General features: G+C 41.7%; 1 protein-coding gene and 1 long non-coding RNA gene across 6 annotated transcripts in view; one reads left to right on the top strand and one right to left on the bottom strand.

Annotated features, from left to right (window-relative positions):
• The window catches only part of EPHA7 (EPH receptor A7), a 214,161-nt gene that overhangs the window by 74,408 nt on the left and 111,948 nt on the right, over window positions 1-27,805 (top strand). For all 4 annotated transcript variants that reach the window (XM_056566131.1, XM_056566129.1, XM_056566130.1 and 1 more), the window contains exons 4-5: window positions 9,378-9,533; window positions 12,034-12,369. In XM_056566131.1, the coding sequence (XP_056422106.1) occupies window positions 9,378-9,533; window positions 12,034-12,369 (492 nt within the window). The remainder of the gene's footprint in view (window positions 1-9,377; window positions 9,534-12,033; window positions 12,370-27,805) is intronic.
• Window positions 218-27,613, bottom strand: LOC130362126 (uncharacterized). Of its 2 annotated transcripts, none has more exons than XR_008891284.1 (3): window positions 27,579-27,613; window positions 3,630-3,752; window positions 218-413 (listed from the first exon to the last, which is right to left on the bottom strand). It is a non-coding gene; the product is annotated as an uncharacterized LOC130362126 (long non-coding RNA). The 2 variants fall into 2 exon arrangements; XR_008891285.1 differs by lacking the exon at window positions 27,579-27,613 and adding an exon at window positions 25,820-25,879.

Genomic DNA, 27,805 nt, shown 5'->3' with positions numbered 1-27,805 from the left:
GTGTAGCGCTTTATCAAAACATGTGCAGACGAAAAGCACAGCTGTTCCCCATAGCAACCAATCAGATCACTTCTAGGCCTCCGAAAAATTTAAAAGAAATCTGGTTGCTATGGGCAACTGCTTCACTTTTCCTCTGCACAGATTCTGACAATTCTCCCCAGTAATGTTTGGTAGACAAATTATTATTGCCTAGAATTGGTTTTCATTGTTTGGATTTGGACCCTTAGTTTAATGAAAGCCCTAAAGGGGGTTCTGATGGTGTATTGGTATAGGTCAGGCTTCTTTGCTGGCAATCATAGGTTACCTCCGGGGCAGGTCTATGCATGCACTTTATTTCTTCTGCAGCATTTCATGGTGTAATTTGTGTTGCATGGGAACTGATCAGATCCCAGAACCACCATCATGGTGCGGCTCTGTAGATGAAGATAAAAAAAAATGCTCAGTAGATGGAAAAAATAAAGACCTTATTTATCTTAGAAGCCGAAGAGGGAAAAAAAAAAAAAGTGAAAAATCTGGGTTATAGGGGTCTGTCATCGGGACACATTTCACTTAACTGAATATCCAACTGTTAGTAATGAATAGCCCTTTGCTGTTGTCTGCAGCACATTTTGTTTTATTTTATTTGTGCATTCTACCAGATTTGGTGAAAAAGAAAAGAACAGAGAAAAAATGTCAATTTAAAAAAAAAATTTAAAAAATAAATGCAAAATATTGCCTTTTAAGGGCACCATTTTCAATCCATCTTCCTTGCTGTTTTTCATTTTGTGTTATTAAACAGTGAATATCCCCAACTCTCTAGAGAGCACATGGTAATATTTGTTGTGTTAACATCTTAATCAAAAATATAATAAAACCTTAATAGCACTGCTGCTCCTTCTTTAACTCCACTGCATACTTTTTACGTGACACAACAGCAACTCCCTTCACCACAGTTCTAACAATAGATTTTCTTTATTAAAGAAGCAAGCAAAAGAAAATAAATCACATAGTTGTTGTATGTATTTTCTCACTTGTTTAGCCAATTAAAATATGTGGTTATTATAGATGTTACATTTTTCTGTGTCCTATAATGGGATGAATAACGGTTGTAGGCAAAAATCTGGATTTATAGAAGTTTCTACATCATCTGATCAAAGATCAAATAATTACATTGATTTATTACACACACAGTGATACCATGATCATGAGATGGCCCTATTTCAGATTATGGGTCCCTGAAGTGCATCTAAATGCAGTAGTCCCACAACTAAGAACCCCGACAATCAGCTGCTATCTCCAAGAGAAGTGTAAATGCTAAGAAATATTTTTTATATGTAGCACAAATTCCTTTCAAACTTTGTCATATTTTCTGTACCAGTATTGTGTCTTGTTTTTTCCAAAATCTGCCATGTGTGAATATACCTCTACATGTTTTTTTTTTTTTCTTGACTATTATCTCTTGGCTTTAGCTAATATAGAAATACAGGATTTCTAATTGTGGGCAACCTCTTAGATTGATGCTATAAGGCTAAGCTTTCACTTGACTTTTAAAATAAAAAAAATAAAAAAATATTATATCCACTGTATGGAATTTTTGGGGCCAAAAGTGCTGCGCCCAGATGTTAGCTGGGAGTCATTAGTTAAGTATGAAATGCCAGACCCACATGACTTTTTTTTATGTTCTTTTTTTGAATTTTTTTTACCCTTTTGTGACATTTTTAGGCTCAGTGCTAGTTTTCAAAAAATGCAAGATGTTGAGTATGGTGTTTTTTTTTCAGGAAACTTTGGCGTTTATGCTCCCATAACCTTCTATTGGAGGTAATTAAAAGTTTATTTCAAATTTGTGTTTTTTCAGTTGATTCTCTCCCCCCCCCCTTTTAGTTCTTCAATATAAATATTGAAGTCACATGAATGAATCACAATAGTTGGAATAAAAAAAATGCACAAAAAACCTGCCTATACTGAAACCCACTATTTTTGAAAAAACTACCCAAAAACTGCATCTTGAGAGTGGAAAATTAGAGGACTATTTTTTATTTTTTCTGGGCAGAAAAAATTCACACTAATAATGTGGAATCCTACACTCAGACCTCTTTTATGCGTGCTAATTTGGGATTCAGGAAATGCCTCTTTAAAACACCATACCTTAAAGGGGTACTACCGTGCTGACAACTTATCACCTATCTAAAGGATAGGGGATAAGTTGCCTGATCGCGCAGGGTCCCGCACGCAGCACCCCGCTCTCATCAGGCCCCGGAGCGAACATCGCTGGGTCTGATGACTGCCGATCACGGGGCGGAGTATAGTGACGTCACGGCTCCGCCCCATGTGACGTCACGCTCCGCCCCCTCAATGTAAGTCTATGGCAACGGACTAGACAGCTGTCTCGCCCCTGCCATAGACTTGCATTGAGGGGGCGGAGCATGACATCACACAGGGGAGGAGCTGTGACGTCACGATCACCGGCCCCGTCATCAGACCCGGAGTGGATGTTCGCTCCGGGGCCTGATGAGAGCAGGGTGCTGCGTGCGAGATCGTGGGGTCCCCAGCGGCGGGACCCTGCGCGATCAGGCAACTTATCCTCTATCCTTTAGATAGGGGATAATTTGTCAGCACGGTAGTACCCCTTTGAGTATGCTAAATTTTTAAAAAACTGCCACTGATCCACAAGACACACATCATGTGAAAAACTACCTAAAATATTATTTGTATTGTATTGTATATTAAGCTATTTGACTTCCAGCTTACACCTGGTCTGCAACATGTTTCAGAAATTTTTTTATAAAAAAAGATACAGAAACCATGGTAAGAAAATGTGTGACACCAGCCTGGAGCTCATTTTGCATGTTACTGCTCTTGCTGCATGTAAATAGTTAAACTCTCAGACAAATAGCATAATTATAATAAAAAATTAATCCAAAGCTATTTGGACTGAAGTCTAGAACATTATGCTAAACTTCTATATTCCCCCCTAATGCTGCAGCAGCTTAGTGTTGCTCTCTAAACAGATATAGTTGTGAATTGGGGACATCATTGCTGTCTGTGACCCTTACATGCCTTCCCAGAGAGCCTTTCACTGGCAAATAAGAGCTCACAAGGGAGGGCCCTTTACAGCCTCATTAATTATCTATGCACAGATTCACTGCTGTAATAGCAGCAAGAAAAACACTGTAACACTAAATAAACAAATGTATGTACTGTTATGCAAATTGATGTTTTGTTTAGTTTTTTTTAGAAATTTTCTAGTTAAATTCTAAAATTAGTCAAATTCTAAGTATGCTCAGTTTTAAAAGATGCTGACAGTAGAGCCTTTCTCCTCTGTCAGTGTCATCTAAATAGGGTGATCCTGTCAACAACCACTTTTACACTTTTACTGTACTGAAGTTTGACCATGGAGGAAGACAAACAGTGATAGCAAAAAGAACAGTCTTACACAACAAAAACATTTCATAATAGTTCTGGGGTCTGGAATGATGTCTGACACTCATTGCATTGACCTTTCTACAAAAAGATTTTGTTTGCTTTAATATTTACAGCAAACTTGTATCTAAAGACATTGGACACCTAAGAATGCATTTTTATTATTGCATAGTACTTATTGTGGTTTAAAAATACATTTTCCATAAGTCTTTACTGAAAATTTTGCTTACATGTTCTCCTGAAGCCTGTATGTTTTTAATTATAAAGGTTTGAAGTGAAATCCATCAGCTACTCTCTCCTCTTATGAATGATCTTCTGACTTTCATGAAAACATGCCGACTACAGAAGAAAAACTGAAAGACATTTAAAAATGACCAACAGAGAAAAAAAATACATTACACCAAAAGAAATATCCTGCAAAAATAAAAACTTATTAAACTACATCCATAGTCGTTACCTATGTAATACCATAACATTAGCAAATTACAGCTTATGTTTGCAGATTTGGTGTTTTTCTTTTCTACGCCATTTACCTTGTGGTTGAGGTAACATGTTAGTTTCATACTTTAGGCCTCCTGATTACGCAATACCAGATTTGTATAATTTACGTCATGTTTTACTAATTCTGAACTTTTCGAATTTTTTTAATTGCCATTTTTTAACCCCTGTAGCTTTATTTTTTTCCGCATACCAGGCTGTATGAGGGCTCATTTTTTGCGCCATAATCTGTTTTTTGTATCGGTACCATTTTGGTATTGATCTGACTTTTTAATCGCTTTTAAACTTTTTTTTCTGGGATATTATAAAAATTGCAAATCTGTGGTTTGGTATTTTTTTTACATTTACCGTATGGGATACATAATGTTATATTTTAATAGGTTGTACAATTACGCATGAAGCGATACCAAATATGTTTATTTTTATTATGTTTACATGTTTTTATATAGGAAAAGGGGGTGATTTTAACTTTTAACATGGAAGGGGTTAATGCAGCGGTCTTCAAACTGTGGCCCTCCAGATGTTTCAAAACTACAACTCCCAGCATGCCCGGACAGCAAACAGCTGTCTTGGCATGCTGGGACTTGTAGTTTTGTAACATCTTGAGGGCCACAGTTTGAAGACCACTGGGTTAATGTGTGTCTTGCAAACTTTTATTAAAACTTTTTTTTTTTTTTAATACACTTTATTAGATTTATAGGAGGAATCATTAGATTCCTCATACAGATGAATAGAGTTCTATTGAACTCCATAGATCTGTGTGCTCTGTGATCCATTGATAGAGCCTGGTCCAGCCAGGATCTATCAATGACAGAGCGGGACAGCAGGAAGCAGAGGCGATCACGCTGCGGGGGGGGGGGGGGGGGGCAATGATGATGAGATAGGGGTTCCCAATAGGTGTAAAGGCCCCCAGATATATATGACCCCTAGGGCTGGGCGGTATACCTGTTCATACCGTATAATGATATGTTTTTTTTACATAAACGTGCATTTTCGCCGCCCGCACATAAGGATAATAGGGCATCTTCTATGTGCTGGGACCTGTGTGTCACAGTGGGGGAGTGAGCTGTGACTATACTATATACTACTATATAGTCCAACATGTTGCTGGGAGTTGTAGTTTTGCAACAGCTGGTGGCACCCTGCTTGGGAAACACTTTGCAGCCAGTATACCGCGGTTTCTCCAACCAGGAAGCCTCCAGCTGTTGCAAAACTACAACTCCCAGCATGCCCAGACAGCCATTGGCTGTCCGAGCATGCTGGGGGTTGTAGTTTTGCAACAGCTGGAGCCCCACCTGATAAAGAGATGGGGGTTCCCAATTGGTGTACAGGCCCCAGATATACATGATCACCCAGGTAGGGTTCCTAATTAAACAAAAATATCTCTATGGACGTTTTACACTTACTGCTGCCTGTAAAGATCGCAGGACCTTGCTTTCAGGCAGGGGGATCCACGATGCGCGGGCCGGGGGATCCACAATGCGCGGGCCGGGGGATCCACGATGCGCGGGCCGGGGGATCCACGATGCGCGGGCCGGGGGATCCACGATGCGCGGGCCGGGGGATCCACGATGCGCGGGCCGGGGGATCCACGATGCGCGGGCCGGGGGATCCACGATGCGCGGGCCGGGGGATCCACGATGCGCGGGCCGGGGGAAGGAGGCCGCAGGTACAATACAAACGCTGCGCACATTTTTCAAATTCTTCCGGCATTTAGAGCTGCTTGCCCGAAGCGCTTTGAGCTAAATGCCAGAAGAATCCACCTGCCCAGCACCCAAAACTGCATGTCCCGGGGCGTCGGGCGATATAATTTCCACATCCCTGATTTAGTCATTTGTGGCTCCTTCTCTGTGTGCTCAACGTGCCCATACACCCTTAGGGTCTTTATCAAGCAAAAAAAAAATCAACTGTGGGAGCTCGATAAGAGTAAATTTAATTTCTTCAAAGGGGTTTCTCAACTGGAAATTGGAAGGGGGGGGTCATGTTTATGGTGCAGGTTAAAGAGAATGAGAAGCTAAGGAGGTTGATATAAAGTTTTGTGGGAAAAGTTCCCAAATAATTTATTTAAAGCGTACCTGTCATAGTGCAAAAAAAAAGATAAAATAGTGATATGTTACTCAGGACCCAATCCTGATCATGTGCATATTATTTTTATGTGTCTTGGACCTATATATCCAGAGATATAAGCATTTATCTGCTGGTGAGTTACTTTTTCATTGTGCAGGCTGGAGGGGGCGTGTCAGGATGTCTCCCTCACTGGAGCAAGCCTGTGCAGTCAGCCAATCAGTACTCTCTACTCTGTAACCCTTTCCTCTCTGGTTTTATGCTGGTTTTATGTGTCATGTGTCAGAGAAAGATACTTGGAGCTTGCCCGCAGTAATCAGAAGACATTATGGTGAATTCATAACAGGAAAAAAGGTATAAATATAAGAATATCTGTTTTATCTTCTCCTAGTAAAGCTGGATGCTAATCAGCATAGCTGTCACTATGTGTGTCATTCATCTTTCACAGACTCCTGAATGTCTGATCAACTTCTTTGTCATTCAGGGGTCCGAGAAAGCTTTGACTTTTTCAGCATGCAGGTAGTTTTAGTTTAGTAACAACTGAAGCTGCAATGTTTGTAAATAACTGTGTTAGAGCAGTGTTGCCTCCAGCTGATTTAAAACTACAGCTCCCAGCATGTCCACATCCTTCATCTGTAGTTTTGCATACACAATAGAAATCTCCTATACTGGATACTGGTATGCTTTACGGCTGGTATCCAGTATGCTGTAAAATCTAGACTAGTCTGTCTGGCTAAAAGACAGGCGACCCCTAGTGGTGACTATTTTGAGCTTGAATTTCAGGTGAATTTTTTTTTTTTTTTTTAACAGGTGTATATTGTGAAATGTCATATTATAATGAGTCCTGCAATATATGAAACATTTTTAACAATGAGAGTGTCTCTTTAAGTACCATATTTATCGGGGTATACCACGCACCGGCCTATAACACGCACCCTCATTTTACCAAGGAAATTTGGGTAAAAAAAGTTTTTTACCCAAATATTCATGGTAAAATGAGGGTGCGTGTGTGCGCGTGTATACCCCGATATACCCCCAGGAAAGGCAGGGGGAAAGAGGCCGTCGCTGCCCGCTTCTCTACCTACCTGAGTCGGGTCCGCGCTGCTGCAGGCCTTCGTCGTGCGTCCCCGGCGTCGTTGCTATGCACGGCGCGGCGCACTGACGTCATGCGCCGCGCCGTTCAGCGCATAACAACGACGCAGGGGACGCACGACGGAGGCCTGCAGCAGCGCGGACCCGACTCAGGTAATTATGCCACCGGGGATGGGGGGAGGCAACGGGGCAGTGGCGCCGGCAATGGGTGCCGCTGCCCCTTCTCTCCCCCTGGCTATCGGCGCCGGCACCGATAGTCAGGGGGACAGAACGGGCAGCGGCGCCGATAACCAGGGGGTGAAAAGGGCCGACAGCAGGGCTCTAGACCCCAGGAAAGGCAGGGGGAGAGAAGCGGGCAGCGATGGCCCCTCTCCCCCTGCCTTTCCTGGGGGTGTATCGGCGTATAACACGCACACAGACTTTAGGCTAAAAATTTTAGCCTAAAAAGTGCGTGTTATACGCCGATAAATACGGTAAATATCTGCCAATTGATTGGAAGCTTTCTATATGCACACTTTGGATGAAATTTATCAAGCAGTCTTCTTGTAACATTCTCATTGTTGCCCATATCAGCCAAGCACAGCTCAGCTTTCATTTTACCAGAGCAATATAAGAAATTAAAACAGAGATCTGATTGGGCAACAAACAAAATCTTATAGCCTGATGAATCTTCTAAGGGGTTACGTATTTGCTGCAGAATTTTTGCAGTTTATTTTGCTACCTATTGACATCACTGGGTAGCAAAATCTGCTTCAGAAAATATTCAGCAAAATATGCACGTGTGAATGTACCCTTATAGTTTATGTCTGAGACTTAAGGAAGCTCACAACTTATCCAAGGAAAGCTGGGTGACATATGAGAAATCCTGCAATAGTGTCAAATCTCTCACAGACCATACGTTACTTTTGTAAAGTTTGTTTACGGGCCTGGATTGTATGGAATTACCATCAGGTTGGTAGTGGGGCTTATCCTTCCCTTCCTGGCCAGTCCAGGTTATTAGTTTGGCCCAAATCTTTCCAAGTACAAGAGGCAGCTTGCTCATTACTTGATGTACAAAAAAGTAGGGATCGACCGATTATCGGTATGGCCGATAATCACGATTTTGGGCATTATCGGTATTGGCAATTATCTTGCCAATAAGCCGATAATGCACCGCCCTCACCGCACCGCGACCGCCACCCCCTCGACCCGCCGCACCGCACCCCCGACCCACCGCACCGCGTCGCACCCCCCACCGTGATGCTGGGCGGTATACCGGTATGGATTTTTGCCCATACCGCTATACCGGTCGGGCCCCTCCCCCACCCTCAGTCAATAAAAAAATGAAACTTACCCGTAATGGGGGTGGTCCGGGCCATCCATCCTGTCCGGGGGCACTCCGGGTGAAGAGTGAACCGGTCCGGGCTGTCCTTCTCCCACGGTCTTCTTCTCCACTCCGGGCAGGCTCCGGCCTAGTACGCTGCATAGACGCCGCTACGCCGTGACGTCAGGTGCGTCGCTGCGCACGGGCGTCACTGCAAATCGGCGTCTATGCAGCATACTAGGCCGGAGCCTGCCCAGAGTGGAGAATATGACCGCCGGAGAAGGACAGCCTGGACCGGACCACCCGGAACGCCCCCGGACACTACAGGAAGGAAGAATGGATGGCCCGGACCACCCTGACAGGTAGGGGAGAGAAGCGGGTGGTGGCGGCGGCCTATGGCCCCGCAAAAGCCACTGCAGATCATTGATTTAAAGCGCCCGCTTTAAATCAATGATCTGCAGCGGTGTCCCAGGGGGTTAAATAGCCGATAACTTATACCGGAATATCGGTATAAGTTATCGGCTATCGGCCCTAACCTGCACCGATTATCGGTATCGGCCCTAAAAAAACTATATCGGTCGATCCCTACAAAAAATATGTAACTCACTCAGCAGAAGCAGCTGTGAGAAACTTGCTTGAAGCCTCTATGGGACAATAATGCTAGTGTGAGGTAAAACATCTTGATGCATATTGTTTTGGTCAGGTGACTGGTAGGAAGTCACATGTATAATTAGGGAATATTGTGTTTAGCTAGCGCTTTGATGAGCAGGATTTATTTTGTGAGTTTTGTGCCTCATTTTGAGTATATTTATTTTGTGTGAAAATAAACCGTAGGAGCCTTGTTTTGCACTTCAGTGTCACTGTCCCTGACTGCTGTTTTTCCGTTATTTTCCTGGCACTGTGGCGCTAATCTCCCACAAGATATAGAATTTTAAACATTGTGTGCCTTCATTTCAAAGGGATTGCAAAACAAATATGCAGTCCAAGATGTAAACATTTTCTTTGTTTTCCCTTTTCCTAGCTTGTGGTCGTGGCTTCTATAAATCTTCATCACAAGACTTGCAGTGCTCCCGATGCCCAGCACATAGCTTCTCTGACAGGGAAGGCTCATCTCGCTGTGACTGTGAAGATGGTTATTACCGAGCCCATTCTGATCCATCATATATCGCATGTACAAGTGAGTTCATCATTTAAATGACTTTGCTTAATCAACCGGAAAGTTGTCATACATAATTTGGCATCCCATATCTAAAAATGGCAAGTCTTCATTTATGCTTAATATTAACTAATGAAAGCTGCCACATGGAAACCAAAGAAGCAAGGAAAGTTCAGTTTTAAGCCAAATATGTAGGGGGGACGGTACACAGTGAAAACCTTTTGCATGATTTTCGATACCACATAACAGTTTTTTTTTTTTGGGGGGGGGGGGGGGGAAGAAGAGCTCATGCAAAATGATCCATTATATGTAGCTAATAGCCCACTATAATAAAATAATGTACTTTGTTCCTATAGTTTATTATCACAGATGTATTCTCCCCTGGAAACATTGCTTACTTAGAACACAATGCTCATTAGAGGCGCACCATATATACTGGTCCATAATACAAACCTGTAAGGACTGTCTATGCCCCTTCAGAGTTTTTACATGCATCTATGATACATGAATTGTTTTAAGAGGCAGAAAATTTTCTCTTGAATATAAAATAGGCACCATATTATGTTTATCATATTCATAGTTTATATTTAATCAAGGATCCTATAATTCAAAAATACTATTAATAGATCAACAATGACAGAAAATTGTACAATATTGTCTCAAGTCCTTCAGTATGGTTAAAACCTTTAGAATCCGTAACACTATCTTAGGCTATGTTAACACACCGTTTTTTGAGGCTCATTTTGAGCATTAAGAAAACTGATGTTTCTAGGACATAAAGTGCCTGATCATTTCAGACATCTTTTGAGCGTGTTTTTTCTTTTGGGCTGTATTGTGGGCCTTTTTTTGTTTTCTGTTAAAAATATATCAAAAGCTATAACTAATGGTTATTTTTATTTGTATCTTGGACAGTTTAGGCCTCAATCATGTTGCTGCTGGACTCTGCTATTCAGTATGCATTCACAATTTTTTTTTCTCCGCTAAAATACTGGATCCTTGACTGACCCCATTCAAGAATTTGTTCTGCTTTTTTTTTTTTCTTGAGCAGAACGTTCCCCGGACGGGATGGAACACAACATCAATGTTAACCCTGCCTTACTACATAAAACATGGCAAAATATGTACTCAGACCCCCCCCCCAAAAAAAATTTTTTCATTAAAGTAATAAAACTTATTAGAAAGATGCTGCTATTCATTTGCCCATCTTTTCAACCGTAAAGCAGACATTTTGTTCTGATTTAGGGCAAAAAACAAAACTGTGTGGGAACGTAGCCTTAATTAGTAAACATAGATCGTAAATCATTGTGTACTTAGCTGAACTAATTTATTTGTTGTATTTTTATTATGCTAAATTTATTTTCTTCTTTGACTTCTTAACTTGTTTTATTGTATTTGTAAAAAAAAAAACAGCAATATTTTTGGAACTTGCATTGCATGTTGTGAAATCAGCTGCTGGTGAGCATATGATACGTGATGATATTGCCCTTATTGAATAACTTAACTGGGACAGATTGTAAAATATAAAATTATGTAGATGAAAAGAAGAGATATTCCCCGAAGTTTGGATTTGTATCAGTAGCAGTAGGCATGGTTCCTCTTTTATTACACAAAATATCTTTTTAATATTACTTTTTAGAAACCTCGCCATTGGTGGAACCTTATCTCCATAAACATATTTCAGTAGGCATAGATGTGTTTTTTTTTTCCCAGTTCCAATTTTTGTACACATGGCTCTATTGGTATCAATATCTTTTCAGGTAGATCAGTCTAATGCCACCACTGAAAAAAATTGTGTGGTGTTGTATTTATCAAAATAAAGGGATTGAAATTCAATTACTATGGAAATGAAATAAAGGGATTTCTCTCCTATAGTGAGCACGTTTTAGCTTTATCTGAAGGTTATAACTAGAAAAAAGTACAATAGTAAATGATAAGGCTGCCTTGAGTTTTCACCATAAAGTTTTTTCCCATCCGAAATAATTTCTAAGGCATGTACTTCAAAAGTACCAGATCTAAGCAAAGTCTACCTTCCGCTTTCATCGCTTCAGTTTTTTATATAGCTAACAGTACAAAACATTCCCACAAGCAATACTGTTGTCTAGACAGTGTTTGGACCTTTGTTACAACTAGTCTTCCAATTACCCTTCGAATAGCAACCAGAGTAGAAAGAGCACAGGGCCTTGTTCACACAGGGCTGTTTTGATGTGCTTTTATTTTTAGTTTTTTTTAAGACAAAACCAGACTGAGGTCTGTAAATTAGGAAAATATGGTATTTATCTTTGCGATCTACTAAAATTACCTTGTGTGAATAATGTGGATTTTAAAGCCCCAGGAAATTAATTATTGTAAAGCTCCTTTCATATTCAAACCACTTCAAAACATAAAGAATTCTATAGTCATATGTTGGGTTTTTACAACAGTTTTACTGTGCTTTGCTTTGCATATTGTCATGTAGAATAATTGCATTTGTAATAATTTCACCTTATGTTTTATTTTATTGGTTCTGATTTTCTTTCAAAAGGACCACCTTCAGCTCCTCAGAATCTAATTTACAACATCAACCAGACAACGGTGAGCCTGGAATGGAGCCCCCCAGCAGATAACGGTGGAAGGAAGGACGTCACCTATAGAGTTATATGCAAAAGATGCAGCTGGGAGCAGGGAGAATGTGTACCCTGTGGGAATACTGTGGGATATGTGCCTCAGCAGAGTGGATTATTAGATACATATATTACTATTGTGGACCTTCTCGCACATGCCAATTATACTTTTGAAGTTGAAGCTGTCAATGGGGTTTCTGACTTGAGCCGTTCTCAAAGACTGTTTGCGGCAGTCAGCATTACAACAGGACAAGCTGGTAAGTAATGTTTTAGTAGCGTATAATTTACATGGTGACAAATAATACATTTGGCAATATATTTTGTATTTATCGTAGTTTTTATCATTTTTATAGCTTAAAGAAAACTAGCAGAGAGACAGTGGCCCAGACTTACTAAAACTGTCTAATTCATAGACACTCTAGACTAGACAGTCTAAATATGTGACCAATTTATCACACAGCCTGAGAAACTATATTAAATCAAGCTGCCTTTTTTTAAGACACTGGGAAAGGGTGTCTAAATTGAGCAGGGATTAAAATAATAAATTCTACTACATTTTTCCCACAAAACTATATGTATGTATGTATGTATATATATGTGTGTGTATGTATATGTGTATATGTATGTATGTATATGTATATGTGTGTATATATATATATATATGTATATATATGTATATATATATATATATATATATATATATATATATATATATATATATATATTATATAAGCTCTGCTTTCCCTGCTATAATATGGTTCCCCTATTTAGGACTGCATGTTTACTTTAGGACATTTATAAACCTTTCTCTTTGCAGTTCATCTATTTTAAATGTATTGTTTAAGGGACTATTCACACGTTCAGTATCCTGCGCATATTTGATGCACAGGTTTTGAAGCTGTGTTCAGATATTTTGTTTACATTGAAATCTGCAGTTTCAAATCATGCGCATCAAATATGCGCAGGATACTGCTGTATGTGTAAATACACCCTAAGGGTACATTCACATGCGGGGAATCCGCTGCGAGTTACGCTCCCATTTATTTGACCAGGTCCGCTGTCAGTCTGCAAATATCACACTATTGCATACAGTCCGCGGACCCATTTAAATTAACGGTAGCGTAGCTCACAGCGGCTTTCCCACATTTAGTAACCAGCTGCTAGTTACTAGCGTGTGAATGTAACCTTAAAGGAAATCGGTCACCAGTATCACCTGCACTAACCTGTCGGTTCCGACAGGTAGTGCATGTGACACTGATGACAACGTCACTTACCTTGTCCCGTTCCGTGCATGGAATCTCCATTAATCTCCCCCATTAACTCCAGCTACAGGCACCCAGCTTGGGGCACGGGCAGAGCTCAGTGATGTCACCGCTGCTGTTCTCCACCAGCGGGAGCCAGCAGAGAGCAGCAGCGGCTTTGGGCATTGGCGGAGCATAGTGGCGTTACCTCTACTCTACAGAACAGCACCGGTGATGTCACTAAGCTCCGCTGGTGCCCCAAGCCGGGCTGGAGCTGAAGCTAACAGAGATGATTACCGGAGATTCCTGCACGGAATGGGACAAGGTAGGTACCAACAGGTTAGTACAGGTGACACTTGTTTCCTTTTAAATAAATGTTTTTTGTTGTTTGGAATTGCCCCAAGAATTGGTAGACCTTAAAGGAAATCTGTCAGCTGTTAACAACTGCAGACACCATTGGATAGCTGTTAGGGTATGATAGCAAAGTGTACCTTTCCTGGAGCAGATGGTGGTTGCTTTTTATTCCTCTGCAAAGTGTCAAGGAGGCAGGGATATGCTGCTTAAAGGAGTAGTCCAGTGGTGATTCAGTGGTGAGCAACTTATCCCCTATCATAAGGATAGGGGATAAGTTGCAGATCGCGGGGGGTCCGACCGCTGGGGCCCCCTGCGATCTCCTGTACGGAGCCCCGACAGCCCGCGGGAAGGGGGCGCGTCGACCTCCGCACGAGGCGGCGGCCGACACGCCCCCTCAATACAACTCTATGGCAGAGCCGAAGTGCTGCCTTCGGCAATCTCCGGCTCTGCCATAGAGATGTATTGAGGGGGCGTGTCAGCCGCCGCTTCGTGTGGGGGTCGACACCCGCTATCTCGGCGGAGAGCCGGGGCCCCGTACAGAGAGATCACAGGGGGCCCCAGCGGTCGCACCCCCCGCGATCTCAAACTTATCCCCTATCCTTAGGATAGGGGATAAGTTTTTCACCACTGGACTACCCCTTTAAGTGCTACAGCTTGGCATGGCTCCAGGCTTGCCCTCACTTCACAGCCCCCCTTTGACTTGTAAACAGGACTCTGCACCTCAGTCAAGGAGGGGCTGGGTAGTCAGGGCAAGCAAGGTGGCTGTGGCACTTGAGCAGCTCAGGTCCAACACTTTGAAAAAAAGTGATTATATAGATGTCACATCCATCATCAGCTTCATAAAAGGTAACGTTTGCTTTTATACCCTAATAAATATCCATTATTGTTCACCCATTTTACACATCAAAATTATAAAGTAAAAGAATTGCAGTGTTCAAGACAATATATAAATTCATTTCAGTGCTAGATCATAGAGTTGTGTGAAGTGGTGTATGTTTTTTGCAATGTTGCAATATATGCTGCCTATATATTGTTATATATTGCTTAATGGGCACACTCATTAAAACAAATTTTTGCTATTGCACTCCTTATGGTATATACAAATATTTCTAATATACTTTGTTTAAAAAAAATGAAGTTTTCTATGTTTTATTTGTACTTAAAAAAGCTCAAGAGCACATTTTCCCCAATCTCATACACAGACTTAGGAACATGGTCCAAACACAGGAAGTGCAGTCTGGAGTGCTGAGGGGTGTGTCCAGCCTCATCCAATCATAGCTCCTCTCACACTTAACTGTCATATGCTGTTGATTGGACACACCCCCCTCAGCACTCCAGAAGGCACTTCCTGTGTTTGGGCTTCGGTCCACAGTCAGTGTATAAGATGGGGGAAAATGTGCTCTTGAGCTTTTATAAGCACAAATAAAACATAGAAAACTTCATTTTTTTTTTACACAAAAGTATATAAAAATATTTTTTATTTACCATAAGGAGTACAATAGCAAAATGAGTTTTAATGAGTTATCATTTATAAAAGAACTCCTCCTTATCTTAATCTTTCCATTGTAGACCACTAATACAGGTAATGTCCTACTATGAAGTCATAATTATAGCCAGGACTGGCATATGCTGCCACATTGTATTACTACTTTGCAGCATCAGGTACCTACTGTAGCTTGCCTGCAGTCATTGAGAGACGTTTACTTTCTTATCTATGTCTTTGTTATTCAAGACAAAATAATGGCTTCATCCCTTATTGTTTAGTCCGGCTATGTAGATAATATTTATTCACAACTAAATGGGTTTTCCCAGAAATTATGTCATGTCGCTATCTTAAGCTATCACTTTCTGATTGTGGGCATCTGACTGATTTGTCTGGGTAGTAGTTCCATAGCTCCTTTGCAGATGCAGCATGCACGATGGCGCTTCCTTCCACCTACTGTGAAGGGAACAGCAGCATATATCTGTTCACTTCAAACTACAATTTATAACATATAGACCTTCATGAAACACATCTGAGAGTCTTTGCAAGTTCTCTAGTCTCACCTGAAGACAAGCAAATCCTGGAATTCAATTCAAATACTTACAATGCAATTTTTAAATAAGAGCAATATGCATTTCTGTCTGTTGGGGCGCTGTAGGGAAAGGGTTTTAGTTTGGTTGTGGCTGGACTCCATCTTGTTGGTATTACAGTAGTTGATTGTTCCTTTCCTCTCAGATCAGATTCCTAATAATGTTCTCCCCTATCATCGATAATGTTTGCCTATTTTCAGAGTCTGGCTGACTAGTGAATTGGTTTTTCTTTTCTTCCTTTCAGTAAAACTTACATCCAACGTTTAAACCAATTTAAATTTGTAAAATTACTCCTCTCTGCATTTTTTTAGTTTTATTTTTATTTTTTTGCATTGCTTAAATTTTTTGGGAAATTTTACTCTCCAACCAAGTCCTGGTAACTACAAAAGTGCACTAGTACAGCAGACACAAATGTATGCAAAGTAAGTACCTGTGTGTAGGCCAGATGTGCCTCATTTTGTTTCTCTGAGCTTATTTGGTGTAACCACCCTGGGATAGGCGTTTATTACTAGATCTTAGTGTTATCCACATGTATTCATTGGTACTTTTCCTTGTGGGAAGGAAAGGAAAGTTAAACAGAAACACAAAGCTTTTTACTTGTAGCGTTTATATACTATACTTTATAGTTTATTTTTGCTTTAAAAGTAAAAGATTTTCCAATGAAAATACTTTTACTTTCATTAGAAAGAATCATGTCACGGACAATATTGAACTCTTCAGTATTTATCAGGCACAGCTGTACCTGGTATTACAGTCACATTTATGTGAATAAGAAGCTGTAGTAAATTGTAATGAACATGAATTCCATGACCCCCTAAACAGCTCATCGACGAGAAAGAAATGTATTCCCACCTATCACTAGCATTTAGCTTGAACTGATCCTGATATACAGACTCTATTATAGTCCAGAGCAGTTCTCATAATTCTGCTGTTGTCACCGGAAACAGTAGTATAGTTGAAAGGCACAACTCTTAAGGCTTGGTTTCCACTTTTTTTTTATTTTAATTTTTTTCCTGGTGGTTTATTTTTGGGCTGAAAAAACACCAGAAAAAAATGACCTTTTATTATGCACTCCCAAGATGCAGTTTTTGTTGTTTTTCTTTTTTCAATTGAAGGAATGGGGGTGGGGGACCCCAGAAAAAGGTCAAAGCTAAACCAACATTGTGAAATTTATTGATTATTGTTAATAGGCTTTTAATGGGAGAAACAGCAATATTTGTGCAAAAAAAAAAAAAGGCCATAGTTTTAGAGAACTGCCACTTAGCACAAAACCGAAAAAAAAACGCAAAGATGAGTGAAAAAAATGCCAAGTGGGTTTTATGTTTCATAAATCTTTCAGCTAAAATCTGGCCATGCCGTTTTTTTCTAATAAAAAATAAATAATAAAAAAAACACTATGCAGCATGTGTGGCATTTTTTTGTGGGATATTTCCATTTCCCAACCAGTGTGCCTCCAGCATAATTCGGCATGGATAGGGTGGCTGTGTTACTTTACGTTAAGGATTTCCACAGGTTATTGATATGTATGTATTAGAGCCTTGCGCATGACTGTTTTTCACAATCCCTCTCCCACTAGACTTCTGACCATTACGAGCCATTCCCGCAAGGTGTGTGTGTTCCACTCTCACCCACAACATGTGTGTCCAGTCCAGCAATAATTTTAACACAACTATAAATAGCACCCCCTTGTGCCATTTCGTCACCCCCTTGTGCCATTTCGTCACCCCCTTGTGCCATTTCGTCACCCCCTTGTGCCATTTCGTCACCCCCTTGTGCCATTTCGTCACCGCCTTGTGCCATTTCATCACCCCCTTGTGCCATTTCCTCACCCCCCATGTACCATTTCATCAGCCTGCTGTGGCATTTCAGAGGTTTGCAGAACGGCACAGGATTTTATTTTTTATTTTTTATGGGTCTTGAGGGATCCCGATAAAGATGCAGGATTCGAATATGTATATTATTTTTCATCCACTGGCTTAGTCTATTTAGGAAAACATCTTCCTCTTGTACATGCTGTGGACGAAACTGCTGCTAGAATGGAGTTGGAGCCAACAATAGAGTACAAAGTACAAGCATGTATTATGTTCTGTTTAATAAATGCAACTGACCCCATTAAATGTAATGCACTATAAGCTAAAACTCTTGCTGGCAAAAGTAAAGACAAAGTTTCTGTTGCTTTCTGTATAAATATAAAACTGACAGCTTTCTTCCATGTATGACCGTGAGAGTGCTGACATTCAGGAAACGCGATTACATTTGCAGTTATAATTATAATGTTCTTTATATGCAGAAGTGCTTGTGCTAAAAATATTAATCTGTTCCTGATTGCAGCTGAGCATCACATAAAACCTCCAAATTCTATTTGTTCCCTTTGTGCCGAGATACAGAAATGTGATGTGGAAAGGCAGCCAGTGAAATGGAGCATAGCCATCTATAAAAACATCTGTACTAATCTAACAATGCACTAAATTATATCTACAAGCAAAGACATCGATCCAGATGGATCATTAACAGCTTTAAACAACTGATCCAAGTAATGGGGCTAAACGAGAGAACATAATCAAGAACTAAGTTTTCAGATAAATCAATTGCCAACGCAGAAACATTTCTTTTCAGCCAATAGTAATTATTTATATTTTTTTTATATTTTTTTTTGAACAAGTCAGTAGCGCATAGAGGGGGACGAACAAAAAAAAAAAATATCAATTAAGAGCTCAAGTGTGAGGAATGTAGGAGCCAGGCGATGTCTATTCCGTTTACCAGTGGGTCAGGCTTCGGGGAAGAGGTAATTGCTGCTAGCCAGTAAATTTAATCGGGGATGAGCTGGAAAGGATGATGTATGTCCTGTAGCAAAGTATGTGACAAGGGATATTAGGTGCAAATCTGCTATTCCTGCCTGGTCAGAAAGACAAGGACAAAAGAAGGATACGTTTAGAAAGAAAACAACCATGGCTTCCCTATATCTAGATAATGAACGTCCAATCATTATCCAGAACAAAACTAACATGCCTGCGATGCTTGAAGAAATGATATTCTGAGTCATCCTTTATCAGAAACTTCCAGCGATGTCAAGTCTTTGCACTTAGCAACTTCAAAGGGTTTCAGATTTTGAACAAGTTAAAAATAAACTAGAAATATTTTCTCTAAGCAGCTTACAGTTCAGAATTTCATTGAGTATGAGGACACTGACCCTAGAATAGGGCAAGCTGTGATTTCAATGAAAACAAATCCCCATATATGTGTACATTATTGCTTTATAGTACATCAAATATACCTTGCTTGAATTCTAGTCTTGCTATAATAGAAGCTGCAGCCATTCATATTGCAGGGGAAATGTAGAGACATGCAGATGAATAGCTAACCATGTTACATATAGATGATATATAAATGAATGCTGCTGGCTTTCCTTCTGCACTGGAGCAGGTCACTTCTTCAACCACTGATTTGCTGAGTGGGCATTTCCTTGAAAGAAGACCAGGAAGTGGTGAGAAGTGGAAACCAGGGGCCAGAATCTAACTAGATTGGTAAATGAATATTGGGGCCATATGCTTTCAATGACTGTGTGTGTAGCTTTTACAAAAATGTGGTCCCACTAGATTAATTTAATGCAGGAAGTCTACACAGAGAGTTTCCTATACATCTTATGCCCATATGTGTCCTTAGATGTCTTTGTCAGTCTGCATTATTTTCAAGCACATGCTTCCCATTTGGCCCTTTTTGGGGAGCTATTGAATAGGCCAATGGAGTCAGTAAATTATTGTGGTTGTTCTCCCCAACAACACACCTAACCTATTTGCAGGATGGGTGATGAGTGTCTGATCTGTGGGGTTTGACAACTGAGACCCTCATCAATCATGAGAACGGAGTCCCCAATCAGCTTGTTTAAATATAGCGGTAGTTGGACATATGTCCATTTAACTGTATGAGTTGTCCTTAGCTATCTTCATCAGTCTCTAGGGTCTTATGGTGCTACAGCTCTTCACATTCATTCTTGCGATCAATCCTTTTTTCTGTGGTCAGGCCCCCATAGATCAAGCATTGTCCTGTGATAGGGGATGAGTGTTTTAAATGGGAAACCCCTTGATGTTCTTTTAGGCATTTTATACATTTTAAAATTTAAGAGGCTTTGGTTTCCTTATACTGTACAGTTAAGAAATTATTTCATATGCTTTTACTTACTGTTTTTTATAGATAAATAGAAACATAATATGTGTCAGCAGATAAGAACCATTTGGCCCATCTAGTCTGCCCAATAATCTGAATCCTATCAATAGTCCCTGGCCCTATCTTATATGAAGGATAACCTTATGCCTATCTCTATCATAAATGAAGGATAGCCTTATGCCTATCCCATACATGCTTAACCCCTTAAGGACTGAGCCCTTTTTCACCTTAAGGACTCAGCCATTTTTTGCAATTCTGACCTCTGTCACTTTAAACATTAATAACTCTGGAATGCTTTTAGTTATCAATCTGATTCCGAGATTGTTTTTTCGTGACATATTCTACTTTAACATAGTGGTAAAATTGTGTGGTAACTTGCATCCTTTCTTGGTGAAAAATCCCCAAATTTGATGAAAAATTTGAACATTTTGCATTTTTCTAACTTTGAAGCTCTCTGCTTGTAAGGAAAATGGATATTCAAAATAATTTTTTTTTTAATTCACATATACAATATGTCTACTTTATGTTTGCATCATAAAATTGACGTGTTTTTACTTTTGGAAGACACCAGAGGGCTTCAAAGTTCAGCAGCAATTTTCCAATTTTTCACAAAATTTTGAAACACTCTTTTTTTCAGGGACCAGTTCAGGTTTGAAGTGGATTTGAAGGATCTTCATATTAGAAATACCCCATAAAAGACCCCATTATAAAAACTGCACCCCACAAAGTATTCAAAATGACATTCAGTCAGCGTTTTAACCCTTTAGGTGTTTCACAGGAATAGCAGCAAAGTGAAGGAGAAAATTCACAATCTTCATTTTTTACACTTGCATGTTTTTGAAGACCCAATTTTTGAATTTTTGCAAGGGGTAAAAAGGAGAAAATTTTTACTTGTATTTGAAACCCAATTTCTCTCGAGTAAGCACATACCTCATATATCTATGTTAATTTTTCAGCGGGCGCAGTAGAGGGCTCAGAAGGGAAGGAGCGACAAATGGTTTTTGGGGGGCATGTCACATTTAGGAAGCCCCTATGGTGCCAGAACAGCAAAAAAAAAAACACATGGCATACCATTTTGGAAACTAGACCCCTCGGGGAACATAACAGGGGGTAAAGTAAACCTTAATACCCCACAGGTGATTCACAACTTTTGCATACTAAAAAAAAAAATTCCCTAAAATGCTTGGTTTCCCAAAAGTTTAACAATTTTTAAAAGGGTAATAGCAGAAAATACCCCCCAAAATTTGAAGCCCAATTTCCCCCGATTCAGAAAACACCCCATATGGGGGTGAAAAGTTCTCTGCTGGCGCACTACAGGTCTCAGAAGAGAAGGAGTCACATTTGGCTTTTTTGAAGGAAATTTTGCTCTGGGGGCATGCCGCATTTAGGAAGCCCCTATGGTGCCAGGACAGCAAAAAAACCCACATGGCATACCATTTTGGAAACTAGACCCCTTGGGGAACGTAAAAAGAGGTCAAGTGAACCTTAATACCCCAAAGGGGTTTCACAACTTTTGCATATGTAAAAAAAAAAAAAAATTACCTAAAATGCTTGGTTTCACAAAAAAATTTACATTTTTACAAAGGGTTAAAGCAGAAAATACCCCCCAAAATTTGAAGCCCAATTTCTCCCGATTCAGAAAACATCCCATATGGGGGTGAAAAGTGCTCTGCTGGCGCACTACAGGTCTCAGAAGAGAAGGAGTCACATTTGGCTTTTTGAAAGCAAATTTTGCTCTGGGGGCATTTCGCATTTAGGAAGCCCCTATGGTGCCAGGACAGCAAACAAAAAAAAAACACATGGCATACCATTTTAGAAACTAGACCCCTCGGGGAACGTAACAAGGGGTTAAGTGAACCTTAATACCCCACAGGTGTTTCACGACTTTTGCATATGTAAAAAAAATAATTTTTTTTTTACCTAAAATGCCTCTTTTCCCAAAAATTTTACATTTTTAAAAAGGGTAAAAGCAGAAAATACCCCCCAAAATTTGTAACACAATTTCTCCCGAGTACGGCGATACCCCATATGTGGCCCTAAACTGTTGCCTTGAAATACGACAGGGCTCCAAAGTGAGAGCGCCATGTGCATTTGAGGCCTAAATTAGGGACTTGCATAGGGGTGGATATAGGGGTATTCTACGCCAGTGATTCCCAAACAGGGTGCCTCCAGCTGTTGTAAAACTCCCAGCATGCCTAGACAGTCAGTGGCTATCTGGCAATACTGGGAGTAGTTGTTTTGCAACAGCTGGAGGCTCCGTTTTGGAAACAGTGGCGTACCAGACGTTTTTCATTTTTATGGGGAGGGGAGGGGGGCTGTGTAGGGGAATGTGTATATGTAGTGATTTTTACTTTTTATTTTATTGTGTGTTAGTGTAGTGTAGTGTTTTTAGGGTACAGTCACACGGGCGGGGGTTCACAGTAGTTTCACGCTGGCAGTTTGAGCCGCAGCTCAAACTTGCAGCCGAATACTTACTGTAATCCTCCGCCCATGTGAGTGTACCCTGTACGTTCACATTGGGGGGGGGGGGGGAACATCCAGCTGTTGCAAAAGTACAACTCCCAGCATGTACAGTCTATCAGTGCATGCTGGGAGTTGTAGTTTTGCAGCCGCTGGAGGCACCGTTTTGGAAACAGTGGCGTACCAGACGTTTTTCATTTTTATTGGGGAGGGGAGGGGGGTTGTATAGGGGTATGTGTATACGTAGTGTTTTTTACTTTTTATTGTGTGTTAGTGTAGTGTTTTTAGGGTACAGTCGCACGGGAGGGGGGTTCACAGTAGTTTCTCGCTGGCAGTTTGAGCTGCGGCAGAAAATGTGCCGCAGCTCAAACTTGCAGCCGGATACTTGCTGTAATTCTCCGCCCATGTGAGTGTACCCTGTATGTTCACATTGGGGGGAGGGGGGGAACATCCAGCTGTTGCAAAACTACAACTCCCAGCATGTACGGTCTATCAGTGCATGCTGGGAGTTGTAGTTTTGCAACAGCTGGAGGCACACTGGTTGTGAAACACAGAGTTTGGTAACAAACTCAGTGTTTTGCAACCAGTGTGCCTTCAGCTGTTGCAAAAGCTACAACCCCCAGCATGTACGGACAGCGGAAGGGCATGCTGGGTCTTGTAGTTAAGCAACAGCTGGAGGCATACTACTTTGGCTGGGGATGCTGGGGACTGTAGTTATGCAACAGCTGGAGACACACTGGTTTGCTACATAACTCAGTGTGCCTTCAGCTGTTGCAAAACTACAACTCCCAGCAGTCACCGACAGCCAACGGGCATGCTGGGAGTTGTAGTTATGCAACCAGCAGATGCACTACTACAACTCCCAGCATGCACTTTAGCTGTTGGTGCAAGCTGGGAGTTGTAGTTACACAACAGCTGAAGGTACACTTTTCCATAGAAAAAATGTGCCTCCAGCTGTTGCAAAACTACAAGTCCCAGCATGCCCATAAGGGCATGCTGGGAGTTGTGGTGGTCTGCCTCCTGCTGTTGCATAACTACAGCTCCCAGCATGCCCTTTTTGCATGCTGGGAGCTGTTGCTAAGCAACAGCAGGAGGCTGTCACTCACCTCCAACGATCCAGCCGCATGAGGTCAGTCCCTCGTCGTCGCCGTCGCTCCTGGGGCCCCAACATTGACGCCGGGGATCGGGGTCCCCAGCACCTGGGGTGCACGTCCCGCACCCGCTCACGTCCTCCGGAAGAGGGGCGGAGCGGGTTGCGGGAGTGACACCCGCAGCAGGCGCCCTGATTGGTCGGCCAGTAATCCGGCCGACGAATCAGGGCGATCGTGAGGTGGCACCAGTGCCACCTCACCCCTGCAGGCTCTGGCTGTTCGGGGCCGTCTCCGACGGCCCCGAACAGCCTGTAATTCCGGGTCACCGGGTCACTGGAGACCCGATTGACCCGGAATCTTCCGCAGATCGCTGGACTGAATTGTCCAGCGATCTGCGGCCATCACCGACATGGGGGGGCATAATGACCCCCCTGGGCGATATGCCCCGATGCCTGCTGAACGATTTCAGCAGGCATCGGGCACCGGCTCCCCTCCGGCTAGCGGCGGGGGGCCGGGATTTGACAGGATGTACTCAAACGTCCTGAGTCCTTAAGGACTCGGAAAACGGGCCGTTTGAGTACGTCCTGCGTCCTTAAGGGGTTAAACTCCTTCACTGTATTTGCAGTGACCACTTCTGCAGGAAGGCTATTATCAATTGTTGTGCCCTTTAGCCCCAATATCCACTGTTTCATGTCCACTAAACAAACTATATTTGGCTTAGTGCAGTCAGTTTGGACAAGTTAACCAGCCACAACGTGTGAGAGATAACAGATCCCATCAGGCACACACATATCGGGTCCTTTTAGGTGTAATCATTTACTTTTTGTCAAAATCTAGTCTCACTTGTGGATTTTGCCTTTAATCCTGTGACAGGTGTTGTTTTTATACTTTGACAAATAGCAGCTCAAGTTTGTGAGAAAACTTGTTAAACTCCCTTCAGAAATTGTATAGTGACTATTAAACTGACCGTGTTTAATTGAAGTTGTGAATCTAGGGAAGGGGTTGAGTAGCTGGGTATATTTTCTTCTGTTTGTACAGAATTCATTGCTGAAAAGGTTTTATTTTTATCATTCTCTAAAAACAAATGTGTCTTTTCACTCGATTCAGTAGAAATGATGCATAGCAGCGTGGTAAAATACACAGTAGTATAATGGCACTCGGCTATAGTCAAATCTGATTGTGTTGAAAGGAAACTGATTTAGAAATAATATATTGTTTAACAAAGTTGATTTGCCACATTTTTAAATAAACATGCCTGGACATATTTCTTAAAAAGTAACCACAATATGTTTTAACAGCAAGTAATTCTTACAGAAAAAAATCTTACAGCTGTTTTAAATTTTGAGCTGGTATTTTTGACAGGTATGATACTAAACACTGAGAAAACAAAATATCTATCTAGCTAGGGGTGCGTTTACACAAGCGTATTTTCTTTCAAACTCATAGCGTGTTTCCCACTGCCCAAGTTTCAAAGGGGTGGGCTGTCAATGGCAAATTTTCTGCAACAGAATTACAGTTGTGGAAAATTATCCGTAGACCCCATTGTAGTTGAAAGGGTCTGAAGCTGATATTTAACAGCCAAAAATTGTTGCTGAACATCTGAAGAAAGCCTGCTCCTTTCAAACTCGCAGCCGGAAACACACTGCTAGTTCGAAAGAAAGTATGCACCATTAAAGAGGATTTCCGAAATTTCAATATTAGTTGTTGATGATCTATGAAAGTCAATAGTGGAGGATCCATAATCAGCGGAACAAAGGACCCTTCACTGCAGTACCCTTTTGTGCATATGGTGCTGCTCAGGGGTGTAACTATAGGAAGTGCAGAGGTAACAGCCGCACCATGGCCCTATGACAGAGGAGGCCCCATAAAAAGGAACCAGTAGTACGAATTGCACATGGTAACATGGGTCCAGTTACAGATTTTGCTTTGTGGTCCAAAAGGTACATGTTATGCCTCTGTTTATGCTGTGCCTAAACTGCAGTTAGTGAAAAGGACTGAACTGCAGCACCAGACACATATTTCGTGAGTGTTAGTGTGTCAATACTGCAGCAAACACAACAACCCCATTGTTTTGTTGATTACTGGAGGTCCATGTTGTCCATGTGTAATTTATGTCCTTTAATATCTATATGTTATGCATGGCAGGACGGGTCCTGCCATGTTGTCATCTCCTGTCTTTTTTATTGTTAGTTTGTGGTAGGTTAGGTTTTTGCTAAAGTATGGTCTATGCTAGGTTTTTGTGCTTGTTTTAGGGAATTAAAAATATATATATATTGTGTTTCGGCGCTACCTAAGATGTATAAACTATAAATAATCACACTTACTGTGGTCCTGATGTAGATCTCCTATGAGACCCATAAATGGGGTATGGATGGAGGTGCTGGGTCGTAGCCCACTAAGAGAAAGAAAAAAAGAAAAAGAAAATATATATATTTATGTCACCCTCTATTAAAATGAGAAGTATTATTTCCACTTTCAGCAACATTTACTTTCATATGTACCCATATAGCATCTGATTGTGAGTAATGAACCTTCCTCTCTCAACATGCAGGAAGGAAAGCATTCTTTCTGAAACGCGTCAGTTTTTTTTGGCCCTCTGCCCCTACAGTAGTAACGTCGCTATTCTTTCAGGTCATGGCTCATCGTAACCTAAATCAGTAAAGTGAGCCAGTGAGACTCTTCCGGCTGAGGCAGATCTCCCGGCGCTAAAACTTACTGACACTCCGGACTATCGCACTGAAAGTTCCCAAGCTTCCAACATAGAAGCCTACTGCACGGACACCGCCGATATAACAGATTCAGGAATCTTTTATGCAGCCTTTTAAAGGGGTATTCCGCCCCTAGGCATTTTATCCCCTATCCAAAGGATAGGGGATAAGATGTCAGATCGCCGCGGTCCCGCTGCTGGGGACCTCCTGGGATCCCCGCTGCGGCACCCCGACATCATTACAGCACAGAGCGAGTTCGCTCTGCACATAATGATGGGCGGTACAGGGGCCGGAGCATCGTTACGTCACGGCTCCGCCCCTCGTGATGTATCAGCCCGCCCCTTTCAATACAAGTCTATGGGAGGGGGCGTGGTGGTCATCACGCCCCCTCCCATAGACTTGCATTAAGGGGACGGGCCGTGATGTCACGAGGGGTGGCGCCATGACGTCACGCGGCTCCGTCCCCTGTATCGCCCGTCATTACGCACAGAGCGAACTCGCTCTGTGCTGTAATGATAGCGCGGTGCCGCAGCGGGGATCCCGGGGGTCCCCAGCAGAGGGACCGCGGCGATCTGACATCTTATCCCCTATCCTTTGGATAGGGGATAAAATGTCTAGGGATGGAATACCCCTTTAATCTACAAACATATAACTGCATGTTGAGAGAGGAAGGTTCATTACTCACAATCAGACTAATATGCTTACCATATGGGAATATATAAAAGTAAGTGTTGTTGAAAGTGGATACAGTATAATACTCCTCATTTTAATAGAGGGTGACATAAATTATTTATAAAAATGTTTCTCTTAGTGGGTTATGACACTGCACCTCCGTTCATACCCCTGTCATCAGTCTCATAGGAGATCTACATCAGGACCACAGTAAGTGTGATTATTTATAGTTTATACATCCTCCATAGCGCTGATACACAATATATATATTTAGTATTCTATTTTGATTGGTGGTTAAAAAGGGATCCACCTTGTTGTGTCAGGGCAGCTTAGTCAGATCCCCCATCCCCCCCCCCCCCAGCGCCGGTGCTATATTAAAATTTTTTGCTTTTAGGTTACGCTTTATTCCCTTAAGGGCTTAGGACGTATGAGTGCGTCCTAAGTCCGTTCCCTGTCTATATCGCGGGGTCCCGGCAGGACCCCGCGTCATAGCGGGATGGTCCCGGCGCCTATTCACAGCCGGGACCCGCGGCTGCGATCGTTCGACCACGCGCTATTAACCCTTCCAATGCGGCGCTCAAAGCTGAGCGCCGCATGGAAAGTGAAGGTAAATGCTTCCCGGCTGCTCAGTCGGGCTGATCGGGGTCATCGCGATAAAAATGCGATGCCCCGATCAGCTACCTGGAGAGAAGAAGGTCCCTACCTTCTTCCGTCGGAGTCCTGGCTCGGATCGATTGCTCCATGCCTGAGTTACAGGCTGGAGCAATCAACCGCCGATTACACAGCTTGTTGCCATGCAACGGCAAGACAACAATCTGTGTATGCAATCAGCCATTGCAAGCTCATAGGTCCCTATAGGAGCTATGAGCTCGCAAAAAAAAAAAGTGTAAAAAAAAAAAGTTAACTCTTTCAGGTATTCCCTTCTGAATT

This window comes from Hyla sarda, chromosome 3 (assembly GCF_029499605.1).
Source record: "Hyla sarda isolate aHylSar1 chromosome 3, aHylSar1.hap1, whole genome shotgun sequence".
Taxonomy (NCBI): domain Eukaryota; kingdom Metazoa; phylum Chordata; class Amphibia; order Anura; family Hylidae; genus Hyla; species Hyla sarda.
Note: the sequence above shows the minus strand (reverse complement) of the source record. Positions and strands in the feature narration are given on the sequence as shown.